Source organism: Pelecanus crispus, chromosome 9 (genome assembly GCF_030463565.1).
Source record: "Pelecanus crispus isolate bPelCri1 chromosome 9, bPelCri1.pri, whole genome shotgun sequence".
NCBI classification, from domain to species: domain Eukaryota; kingdom Metazoa; phylum Chordata; class Aves; order Pelecaniformes; family Pelecanidae; genus Pelecanus; species Pelecanus crispus.
Window position 1 is genome coordinate 11623621 of NC_134651.1, and position 12799 is coordinate 11636419.

General features: G+C 50.3%; 1 protein-coding gene across 4 annotated transcripts in view; it reads left to right on the forward strand.

Annotated features, from left to right (window-relative positions):
- The first annotated feature begins 10016 nt into the window (after positions 1-10016).
- The window catches only part of ABCC5 (ATP binding cassette subfamily C member 5), a 51040-nt gene continuing 48257 nt past the window's right edge, over positions 10017-12799 (forward strand). For all 4 annotated transcript variants that reach the window (XM_075716339.1, XM_075716342.1, XM_075716340.1 and 1 more), the window contains exons 1-2: positions 10017-10090; positions 11486-11661. In XM_075716339.1, coding sequence (XP_075572454.1) covers positions 11533-11661 — 129 coding nt within the window. In that variant the 5' untranslated portion in view covers positions 10017-10090; positions 11486-11532. The remainder of the gene's footprint in view (positions 10091-11485; positions 11662-12799) is intronic.

The following is a 12799-nucleotide window of genomic DNA, read 5'->3' on the forward strand; positions in this document are numbered from 1 at the left end:
AACCAGGCTGCAGACCCTAGAGCTGCTTCCCAGTCCTTGAGCACCGGCCTCATCTCTGCAGCCATGGCTGAGAAGGTTCCTGTCCCCCCGTGTCGCGATGGAGAGCAGCACGCAGCAGCCGGAGTGCTTTGTTTCCAGTTGACCCGACTAAGCCATGATTACACACGGGGCTTTTCCTATTAGTGGCTCAGAAACAGCTGGGGGACTCCTCCCCCCCACGTCTGCAGAGCAGGGACAGGCACATGCCATGCATGTTTGGCAATGCAAACCTGCTCCAGACATATGCTTTCCTATTCGGGGACTTCTGTAGTCTTAACAAACAGCCTCAAGGTTTCAGACTGATCAGTATTTCCCTTTGGGGTATATCTTCACTGCAAGCTTTGCCTTGGCTAACTCAGGCTGTTGCCTAGGCTTTGTCCCAAACTTTTTGGTGTCCCACAATTGTTGTCTCACAAGGGGAGTTTGTTACCTGGTGTGCAATAATCCAATTCACGCACTGAGTCCAGATATTGATTTTATTTCATTTCTGCGCAGAGGTGGGTGCTAGGTGGTAATTCCACAAAGCTAGCACACACGGTAATATTTTGACATATTTATACTCCAGAAGAGGGCCACAAAAATGATCCAAGGCCTGGAGCACCTCTCTTATGAGGACAGGCTGAGAGAGTTGGGGTTGTTCAGCCTGGAGAAGAGAAGGCTGTGGGGACACCTTATTGCAGCCTTTCAGTACTTAAAGGGGGCCTGTAGGAAGGATGGGGACAATCTTTTTAGCAAGGCCTGTTGTGACAGGACAAGGAGCAATGGTTTTAAACTAAAGGAGGATAGATTTAGTCTGGATAAAAGGAAGAAATTTTTTACAATGAGGGTGATGAGGCACCTAAAGGTCCCTTCCAACCCAAAGCATTCTATGATTCTGTGTTGCTATATATCACTCCTTTATATTAGCTTTTTGTAGCATCATTGGTTCTTTGTCTCTTTGTCTTGATTTAAAGACACAATGTTCCATAATTTCACTGCGCAGGCCCAGTGGGTAAGGGTCTTCATGTGGAGGCAGGAATATTTTGGCAAAGAGGTGTGTGTTTTCCATGCAAATGAGGGTAGTTCATTTAAAGTTCATATACTCTTTTAGTTCGCATCAAATTCCATGCTCTGCTGCCCAAGTATTTCTTTGTGAGTGATAAGTCTCTGCTTTCTCTAACATTTTGTCCTTGGGTAAATTTCATTCTCTACTAGCTGCCCTCGACATTATGTTACTTGAGACATCACAACGGCGGTCCCCATGGTCCCAATGGTTGATGCAATGAGAGGAGAGATGAGCGAGTGCCGTGGCCACCCAGACTGAGGCCCATCCTCCTCACACTGTGGCTCCAGTCCATCACCTGGGGGCCAAGAGTCCCACAGGACACATGTGCTCACCCACCATTAACTGTGCCTGTCCCACACAGAGCCCTGGGGAGGGTAGCAATGCATGGAGGGGAGCATGGGGCTCCTGAGGATATGGGCACCTGGGTGCTGTGGTGGCATTGCAGCATGGCTGCTGGTACTCAGGCAGAGCTTCCCAAGGAAGCAAAAGGAATTAGCTCAGAAAAACAAGATGCACGTAGAGGGGTTGTCTCGGGAGCCCCCAGGAAACCAGTCCTGACTCTTCCTGGGGGGAGAAAGCAGGAGACAACTGTCTCTGCTGCTTTCTTCCTCAGCAACAGAGCAGAGCAAGTCTCCCCAAGCCCTCCTAATTACTCACTGCTGCCTCGAGTTCCCATCCCCTTGCTGTCTGGACACAGAGCTGCTTGCCTTCCCCTACGACCCAGAGCAGGAGTCTCCAAAAAACAGCTCCTTGCACCATTGCCACTGCATGCAGCAGGGCTGGCCCCTGGGATCCAGGAGAGCCCCAGCACCAGCTGCAGCAGCAAGGACAGAGCTGTGTTGGACTTGCAGCTTCCCCTTTTTCCCAGTTTTCATCTGCACAACAGCAGTCCCAGAGGCCCAACACTCTGACCTTGGCTGTCCTTGTTTGCTTCTAAAACTGACTGATCACACTGGTGAGCTCCAAAATTGGCATCCCAGCTGGCCTCTTCTCCGCCACATGGGATTCCAGGCACCACTAGGGGCTCCCAACATTTCTAATTATTTTCCTCCTTGTTTTGAAGCCCTTTCTGTTCATGCTGCTTATGGTGTTTCCAATGGGATGGAAAGCTCCTCTCCCTGCAGGCTGCCTGCTGTGTGCTCGCTGAGGCTGGCTCATCCTTCCTGTGCACCTCAAGGGACGCTTGGGAGTACAGGGGCAAAAGCAGGCTGGTGGTTGCCTGGTAGCATGTACTAGGCTGGAGGGCAGAAGGTGCACTATGGAAAAGCCCAAGGGCTTGAGAACACGTGAGGAAATAGAGACCTTGACTCCAGCGGTAGTGGCAGTCCCTGCAGTGTTGCCTTCCTTACGGATCTGCTGCCAGGCACCAGGGAAACATCTCGTCTTCCCAGCAGAGCGGCTGGCGCGGATGTGAAGTACATAATGCCCAGCTGAGCTATCATCAACAAGCATCTCCACAGAGGATGAGAGTAGGTGGTGAGGGAGCTAATGGCACCCACGAACCGTGTCCTGGGGGAGGAGGGTGCAGCAGAGGAAGGTATTGGACGTCACTGCCACACAGCTTCACCAAGACTTTGGATGGATGCTGACAGGGTCACTTCACAATGGATGTAGGAAACAGGGAGGGTTTGGGGGAATGAGAGGGAAGCCATGGCTACTGCTAAGTTCATCATCTGCCGGAAGATCACAGAGATGGGCCTTGTCCATGCCTGATGTGTGCCTTGTGCACCAGGAGCTGCTCGCATGAGCTGTAGTGTTGTGGATGCTGACAGGGAGAGCAGCAGGAGGGAGCACTTTGCACGCTGACCTGTGGCTCTCGCGGCTGCATCCATGCATCATTTTTCTACGGTACGTCCTGATGGTGCCCGTCAAGCAGGCCCTGCACAGCCATATAAGCAGCTGGGTAAGAAAACCACATCTCAGTACAAGGACCTTGTCACCGTGTCCGGCTCTGCTGTTTCCACATAGCTGGAAGCAGTGACACCTTCACCTTGGTGAGCCCATAGCTCTGTTTTTAGAGGCAGAAGACGAGTGAACAGACCGTGCCCTGCCCTGGCAGCAGGCTGTGACCATGACCCTGGGAGCCAACAGGAAGGTCGTGCTGCGTCATGCCCCAGTCACCACCTCTGGGTTTTTTAAGGTGTTTCAGTTTCCCCACCACAACCTGCATCAAGCATGGTGCTGTCTCTGACACACCACTCTGACGTAGCCGTTGTCCTCTCCTTATGCTCTGGCTTGGGGACAATCCTGAACTGCTCTTGGGGAGGGGGTAGAGGAGTTTGTCCCCCCATGCTTAGTGCTGCAGACTAACCAAAGCCACTACTGCACATCTGCAGACTACGGCTAATAGGCAGCTGAAAGGAGGTAGCTCCCAAAGCCAGAGCGGTATAGCTGGGATGCATCCCAGCCTGTTAATGTTCGTCCTGGTTTTTTTTTATTATTTTAGCATTGTTTGGCCTTTCCACTAACTTCATGAAATAACCAGCCATACAACACAGCCAAGGCCCAAGTCTGCTGTGCCTGTGAGAGCAGGCAGGCTTCAGCTTGACCCATGCTGCAGATTTCTAACCATTACTCATTAACTGTGGGTGTGGTGCAAGCTGTAGGAACCACACAACTTGCTACTGTGTGTAGATCTGCACCCGCTTCTGGTCTCCGGACAGTGATTTGCCCTTGAATTGATCTTGTCCTCTGAATAATCAGGTTTATAGAAGAAAGATTGAACAATCAGTCTAGAGATGAACTGCCTTGAACTGGTTTTCTGTGCTGGATTACACTTTAAATGTTGCAACAGCTTTGAGAGCTTCTGGCTTTTCCCTGTAAGAAAAAAACAGTTTTGAATTAGTTGCTGCTAATTGTGCTGGGAGGGTGTTATTTGTATCCCACTCTCCCAAAGCCCAAAGAAAGTAGCATATGAAATAAGATGGTGTGCTTTTTCCGTGCTCTCTCCTCCCGACCTGAAAGATGAATTACAAACCAAATTTAATCTGTGTGATACAGCACAGTATTGCACCTTTTACTTCTGCACTCTGACAAGCATAAATGCTGCAGAAATAGGGCATGATGATCAAAACCTAAAAAAAATGTAACATAGAAAGACATTTGTTGCAAAAGCATGGCTATTTGTAGAAGTTTTTGAGAACAAGAGTAGAACACCGTTAGCTTGGCTAGGAAGGTTCATCCTCCCACGTGAACTGAAGGGAAGGTGATGGGTGGTGCTGCTGTATTCTGGAGCAGTATCTCTGCCTGGATCAGCTTAGGAGCCTTATCCGCTGAAACACGATCACTGTGTATGTCCGCATTGCTAACAGTTTTGCACAAACATCAAGCAAGTACAGTTCGTTTCCAGGAAAGCTGAATGCACAGGTGTATTAAGATATTAATAAACTCCTCCTGCCTAAAACAGGTCAGGAGGAAAGGGAAAGATTAATCTTTTCTCTAGGTCCAAACGCATCACATCCCTCTTCTGTATTTTGCCAGGGGAAGGGTGGGAAAATCACTGCTCCCCGCTGCACTGCGTGAGCTGGCCTCCGCTCTCCCCAGTTTCTGATCTGCAACACAGATTTTTCAGCAATGAAGCAACATAAAACACATGGACTTGAATGTCTGAATGAGTCATTTGCAGAGCTGCAAGCACAATGAGACTGCAGTAATGAAACGGTGGGAGCTTGGAGAGGGTCCATGCTGCAAAGCGAGGGGTCCCTGTGATGTTGCTTAGGTCTTGAGCATCCCACAAGGTCCTGTGCCCCACAGGCCCTGAAAATCAGAGCAGCCACATGGGAAGTGCTGAGTTCCAGGAAACGGTTGGCTCATGGCACCGGGTCTTTCATGCTCCAGTCCTGCTAACCCCTTTCTGTGCAGCTACAACTGGCATGGCAGAGAGGATTTTGGTACCAGGTCCATATGGGGAGGTTATTAGCACATATGGTGGTGTGTGCATAGTCCTGTGGGCAAGCATCTGTGGTCCAGCAGGCAGAGAGATGCCTGGCATGGCATGGACAGGCATGTCTAACCAGGTATTGCTGCAGGCAGTTCAGAGGGCAGTGGTCACGAGCCTCCCCAGACCCCGTGCACAGCAGCGGGATTTTTAGGAAGACTTGGACACTAGCAGCACTAAATGTGTGCAGGGAATATTTGTGACTCTTCTTGTTCTTCAATGCAAACGGGGACCAAATCCATTATATACCATAACTTCTCTTAAATTAAAGGCAACCATACCCGTTTCTTGCTTTAACAAGTAATGACCTATTATGCAATAACATTATTGCTGATTATTAATGTCTTTGTTTGCAGGAAACTGGACTGTGGTTTTCATGTGACAAACCCAGCCCACTGATGTCCTGAAATAGGTTGTATGCAAGAGAGATTTAAGAGGGGAATGGCTGACCAAGTCACAGCAGTTTCTGACAGCCCTGCTACAAGTACCACACTGGCTCCTGCCCCCCTCTCCATCTTCTCAACGGGATGTTAATGCTGGAGCCTGAGGTTCATGGACTAAGAATTACTATTCTCAGTGATCCTGTTGTTAATGCTTTTGCCACAAATATTTTCCTCTTCCTCTTAAACTGTGAAGATGGATACAAGATAGAAAGGAAAATGAGTAGCGATGTCTCTCCACTCTCCGGCTGTAGGCAGTACACAGGTGTTTCAGCAGTGCTAGACCTCTGGGGCTTTTTTCAACCTGCCAAGCTGCCCACATGGGTTGGTGTCTCCTAGGAAAGAGAAATATGGCCCTGCTGAGAATAAATTATTGCTTTCCAGGAGAGTGACTTGCAGTAGCTGCAGTGCAATGGGAAATCTTTCAGTCTGCTCTGAGAACTCAAAGTCCTGAACTAATAGGCTGTGTGTGGGAGGCAGACCTGGAAATGATGGACAATAAAAGATCAGGCACTGCACAGGGATAGAGAATTGGGAACAAGCTGATGAATGCAGTCTCTCTAGACCTCCCTATTTCTGGACTTGTTATGGTTTGCAGTGCTGCAGGCTAAATTCGAGGTCATGGGACTTTTCCTTGAGCCGTCCAATTAATTTCTGAGTTCTACACTTCATGGCTGAGAGCTCTGATCAGTGAGAGAGTAAAAAGCACCAGCAAGCATAACAACTGTCAGCATGCTCATCAGGAGGGGCTGAACCCAGGAAACTCATGCTGAAAATGCAAGCCTCAGCAGCCAGGACCAAGCATCCCAACACAGAAGGCCAAGAAGAAGACATCCTCTGTGTATGAGGTACATTGGAAAGGACATCTGGGGAGAGAGGGAAGAACAGCTCTCCACAGGGGTGTCTGGATTTGTGTCAAAGGAAGATGCCTCCTCAAGCACCATCCACTCTGACTGAAGTATGTTGTGGTCCCCAGCCAGCCTTGCAGAGCCCACAGGTCTGGAAGGCAAGCCTGACATGACAGCTCTCCACTCTTGTTAGCCCAAGGCATCTCCTGGTATTCCACATATCTCCATGGACACCAGTCCAATCACATCTTGCTGCTTCTTTGGGGACTATCTTTTCCTTCAGGGCAAAGAGAAAAGCTGTTTCGTTCTAGCGCCTCATTGCAATTCTTTGCTAGTAGTAAAACAGTGACTGCACCACCCCATTGCTCCTCCCACCTGACCTGTGCAGCCAGCATCTTCTGGGCTTGCCAGGATCCATCCCATCGGTGCACAAGTAACTCTCTGCTTCGCAGTCGTGCATGTAACAGGGTTTTGTGTGGCTGAGATTCTGGTCTTAATTGCAGTGCTGTGAACCCAAACTAGCGCTGCAATGCTCCTCAAGCTCAGAGGATCTCCTGAAGGGACATCTGTTTGTTTCTGTCCAAGATTCAGATTCAGCTCAGTTAAGTTGCCTGGGCAGCACGTGCTCCATATTCCCCAGGAGGCAGAAGCAGGTCCTTAGATCCTATGGGGAAAGATGTGGTAGGAGAGTTGGATAAATAAAGACCATCACTGCCACAAACTAAGCCTTGGTTTTTTTGGTCAACTTAGTGATACTCCTCTACCAGATCCAATGGCTCAAGTCAGTTTGTTTCAAGCGCTACTTTAAATTTGTTGCTAATGTTTGTTTTGGGGTGTGGGGGAGCAGATACTGTACACCTGTTTAGAAAACTAATTGTCAGGTGTTGCTTCCTAGCCCTCATGGTCTGCAGGCCTTGGCTTTGAAGCTGCCGCTGGCTCTTCAGTCTGGCTGTGCTTTTCTTGCTGCAGTCAGGGCTGATGACAGCAAATCCCAGATCTTGAATCAGGGCAAGTTTTAATACTGTACAGGCCTTGTTTATGTAACAGCTGCCATCCCACAGGGATGAATCCGGGACCGGCAGCACTGAAAGCATTAGCTGCTGCCACTGGAGCTAAAGATGAAACTCCTCTGGTTGGTAGCGCCAATACATTTATATCCTTTAGAACAAACACTGGAGGAGACTTGTGACACACTTAAAAGTGGGTTATGCCTACATAAGCATTTTCCTCCCACCATCATATTAAGGGAGTATGTAGACTTGCAGGACCACAGGTGTGAAAACGCTGCTGATGCTGCCGCCGGCCCATTGCCCAGAGCTAGTCTGAATGGAGTGTACACACCATTATTTACTAGCACAGTTTTCTTCTAGCGCTCACGCCCTCCGTTTTACTCTCAGATCTGCTCCAGCACTGGAGAAATAGAGGACAGAAAAGTGTAGGGAGGACCCTGGCTCCCTTGGCTTAAACAACACTCTCTGCTCACCTTTCCTAACACATTTTGCAACCTCTTTGGCATTGGGCTTCAGCATGTCATCAGCTCAAAAACAGCCATCCACCTCTGAAAAACAGCTCTGGTTGCTTCCACTGCCCAGGGGCCAAAGATATGCTCACGCTCAGAACAATTTCAGGTCCACACCCTAAAATACAAGTGATTCACCTTGAAGCTTTAACACAGTTTAATTCTCTCCATCATCCATACTTTGTCCTTTCTGTTTATGCTCTTTAACTACATTGCTCATTAACTGCACGGCTATTTACCCGTACACTCTAGTGTGTTTGATGCAGACAAAGGTCTGTTTAATGACTGGCTTCTGTCTTGAAAGCCACCCTTTGCTGGGACATAGCATTTATAAAGCATGACGTGCACCTTGCAGCTTCTTCCCCAGTAAAATCTCAGCCAAACCAATCTAAAATTGCGTAATTCTGAGTTCTGGGGAACAGGCTGCATGGAAATGCAGCAGCCACATGTGTTCTCAGCTGCTTTGCCATGGGAAGGGCTCTGCTTCTGTGCGTCTGTCTATCAATTCTTCTGTCCCAAAATATTAGAGCGCCTGCAATGGAGCTGATTTTCATTTTTGTCAGAAATGGAGTTGGAGCTCGGCAGGACATGTTACCATGTGTCATGTGTCAGGGAGCTCTGAAAGGATTCTCTGGTACCTTAAGGGTGTCCTTGAATCGTTGCTTTGCATGGTGACACCTTTTACTTGTACTGCTGGCCCCTGGACTTGGAAGGAATATTCAGGGTCTAGTTTTACTTCCAGATTCCCATCTCTACTGTTTACCCAAGTGTAGTTCAGCTTTTCTATCAGATTGACTCCCACAAACATTCCTGACAGGAGAGCAAGGACTGCGGTGCAAACAGGCCCTTGTTATATAAACCACTTAACTGAGACATCAGCCAAATTTCGCTGGTGGAAAGATGTCAGATGAGGACAGGGTATTTAAACACAGCAGGGGAGAAGCTACAGCTCAGGGTTTGTTAAGGATATTTACAGCCCTTTGTGAGAGGAAACGCGGCTATGTCCATCTCCTCCTTCACTGACTTCCCCGCGGCGGGGGCTGGATGCCCCATGTCAGACTTCACTGGGGAGCGGGCGCTGCGGCCCCTCAGCCACTGCCACACAGGGATGTGCAGCCGCAGTTCCCAGCCCCCCCGCTCCATCCCTTTCAGTGGGCAAAGCTTGACCGGGAAAGCCCTGGGAGAAGTTCACAGACCCTTTAACTGGTCCGAATCCCTTCAGAGGGGCACAGCAGGGGCTTTCCTGGCCTCCTTCATGTCCTGCTCCAAACCCGGCTTGCTGCAAAGAGCGTCACAGGCCTGCGGCCGTGGCCGAGGCCGAGGGGGAACACAGCTGCTGCCCGCAGAAGCCAGCGCTCCAGCCCAAGCTGTGCTAAAGGTTAAGCCCCATATAAGGACACAGCCGCACTTTCCCCGGCCGAAAGGCTGTAAATAACCGGCAGCAAGTGGCAGGCTGGTGCGAACCGCCAACGAACCGCTAACCGGCAGACCAGGCGGCTGCACCTGAGCCCGAAGCCGGACACGCCGCTCCTCCCCCTCCGCCCGCCAGCCCCTGCCGCTCCGGCCGCCGCCGCTCCGCCTCTGCAAACCAGGCAGCGCCCTGCGGCACCTCCCGCTGCCGGGAGCCGCGCCGCGGCAGTGCCTGCGGCGGGAGGGGGGGGAACCGAGATCACCCTCACCCTCCCCACAGCTCGGCTGCGGCCCCTCGGCTCGGCGTGCTGCTGTCCGAGCAGAGAGCGGGGCTCCTTCCTCTCGCCCCACACTCGCTCGGGGCTCCCCGCACTGCACGGGGTGCGCGGTGCTGCGCTGCGCTGCATGGCACCGCCTTGCGTTGCGCCGCATTGCACTGGCATTGCAGCGCGCTGCACCGCGCTGCTGCCGCGCCGCGCGCCCTGCCCCGGGGCGCGCGCCCCGCCCCGGCGGCTCGCGCCGGCCGGCGGCGAACGTTCCAGACCCCCCACGCTGCGGCAGGAGCGGCGGGAAGGGAGTGGGCGGGGCACGGCTGGGAGGGGCGGGGCAACGGAGGCGGCCCGCGCGCGGGGCATTCTGGGAAACGTAGTTCTCGAGCCTCCAGCCAGTGGGCAGCCGGCGCGGGGCGAGGACTGCATTTCCCGTGGGGCGCCACGAAGGAACGGGCACCGCAGCCCCCGCCCCCCTCCCTGCGCAGGCGCAGCGGGGACGCCGGAACCGCTATAAGGGATGTTGTTTGGCTTTGCGGCCGCTGAGTGGAGAAGCCGCAGCGGGGGCAGTCGCCGGGCGGAGGTGAGCGGGGCCGCCCCGCCCGTTACCGGGACCGGGCGCTGAGGTGCGGGTGGGAAGAGACCCTTTGTGTGGGTGGGGGGGCCGCCGCGCGGCTGAGGAGGCGGCTTTGCCGTCCCCTTTCCTGTGAGGGGGCCGGTCGAGCAGCCCCCCCCCCGTGAGGAGGGCTGCGCTGTGCCCCCCTCCCGCCGACAGCTCGGGGCCATCGCTGTCCGTCCCACCCCTGCTGGAGCGGGGTGTGTGTGTGTGTCTCTGAGCGGGGAGGGCCTCTCTTGTTCGAGGCGGGGGGGAGCTCGGGGGGCTGCCCCCCGGGTTGCCTGGCGGGTGGCAGGTCGGGGGAGGCTGGCTCGCATCCCTGTTGCAGGAGGGATGGAGGGCCGGCAGGGTGCAGCAGCCCCGGGACCCGCTGCTCTGCAGCATCCTCGCCCGGCGCTGACACTACCGCCCCGGGGGTGGGGGAGTAGCGCCGAGCCGTGCAGGGTGGGGGGCGGCCGGTGAGCTGGGGCTGGCTGCTGGGGAGCAGCTGGAGCGCTGCCTCGGAGGGGGCTTGTGTCAGCGGATGGGAGGAGGAAGCCGTTTCTGCAGGCGGCGGAGAGATGGCAGCCCAGTGCACCAAGCCAAACCTGCTGATGCAGATTCTGACTAATGTAACTTAATCAGCCTTCTTCCATCGTGTTAGTTTAAGGCAAGTGACAGAACGCAATAAAGCAGAGCTATGAAACAAAGTCTTGCAGTGGGAGGTGATTTTCTTCTTGGGACTCTGATTCTCCTTCTGACCTTACAGTGCAATTTGGTAGGTTGAGGGAAAACCTGCAGCACTGGAGGTGTGACTCCTTCCTGTGCATGTTCGTACTTAATGATAGCTCAAGCCTATGGAGTAAGGGTATAATGCAATAGAGAAGGAAGATATTTTTCTCTAGAGTGTGTGTGAAATGACTAATTTTATCATGTGATATCTCTAGAGAGATCAGTTTTGCAAAACTTTGTGCTGATAAGTTGTAGGATTTGTTTGTACCTGAAGTTGCACATAAGAGTTCAGGGATTTGATCTTCCAAGTCAAGTTTCTCAAGGTTTCAACTAAATACTGTAGGTATTACTTTCATCTGTCAGATTGCATAATCGTATTTCAGCATTCTGAGGGAGGAAGTATGACAGTACTCTAGTGCACTGAGAATCGTTGTACTATTTGGTTACCTCAGGGTATGTTTAAACTAGTTCAGGAGAAGTTAGTCTTGTGTGGGTTTCTGAAGTTGCATTATTGCAGTTCTGTCATAATAAAACTCTTTTGCAATTGCTTTCTGATTTTTATTTCAAAAATAAACTTTGAAAATAGGTGACTAAAAGGAACTCCTGTGCTGGGCATAGCATATAATGAAGTGGAATTTAATTATTTTTCAGATATTTGAGGTGAAAAATACACGTGTAAACCCTGGCGTTTACAGAAGATGAAAGACATCGACATAGGAAAAGAGTACATTATACCCAGTCCTGGGTATAGAAGTGTGAGGGAGAGAGCCAACTCGGTGCAGCATGAAGAGCAGGAAGGGTCAAAATTTCGGCATGCAAAACATAAGGTCAGTTTTTCTTCATTGTTTGTGTTGCAGTCTATGCTTATTAAATTACATGCAGCAGCCCTTTTGCTGTGCCAGCTCTATATAGATTCACTGCATTGAAGGTCAATAATGAATATTCCCTTTTGTTTGGAAGAGGTCATTCCAAGGGGTACTGTAGCTATCTTAGTAATAAGTCTGAGCACTTATTAAGCGTTTTTCACTTTTAAATGTGGCTTTTTAGTAACATTTGAACAAAATAGACTTTTTTCCTAGTATTTAGATCTTGATATGAATCCAGGAAATGTTTTAAGCTTTTGTACTTAAGAGAATCATTACAACCAAGTAAGAACAGTGAAGAGCTCAGCACAAATCATACACCATTCAGTGTTGGCAGCTGAAAAAACTCTTAATCATGCCATGTTTTTCTCAAGGATTAATTTTCTAAGGCAGATGTCTAGCTTGCTCTAGTAGTAAGACTTTTACTTTTTCCCCTCAGATGGAAGTAATCTGTATTGAATGCTGTTTCTTGTGTGTATTTTACATGGTGAGGTGCAGTCACAATTACTTCTAGTTTAATTTGAGAGCTGGGTCTTGAAATAACCACTGGCTTAGAGCTTGCATGTCATTGTTCTGAGCTTCTAATTTTTAGAGCTTGTTCTTACTGAAAAGAGTGCATATATCAAGTGCTATAGGGCAAAAAAAAAAAAAAAACCCAGATACACCCATTAGATAAATGAAAAACCCCATGGATAAATGGAAACACCGGTGAAAGATATGGTCTGAAGCTAATAACCTGTGCAAGTTGAAGAAAACTAAAAATTCTACCTGCTCTGGATGCTAGCACTGAAATATTTTTTGCATGTCCTGTTCTTAACTCTTCCTAAAATACTAATGTAGAAGCTTCTGAAGCCAAACAAATACAATTAATACTGCCTATGTCTGATTTTTTGCAGTGACAAGGTACTTGCAAATGTGTTGCTGGGTGTTCCATATAGATTGCCCATGACAGCACTGCTGTGAGAGGGCTGGAAATAGAGGAACTGGTCTTACTCATATGGAGAAATTGTGAAGACTGGTTTTTTTAAAGGCTTAACTTTTGTTGCATTATAGTAGACACTGAGATACTATGTGTTTCAATAAGGTTTACCTTGTTTCACTG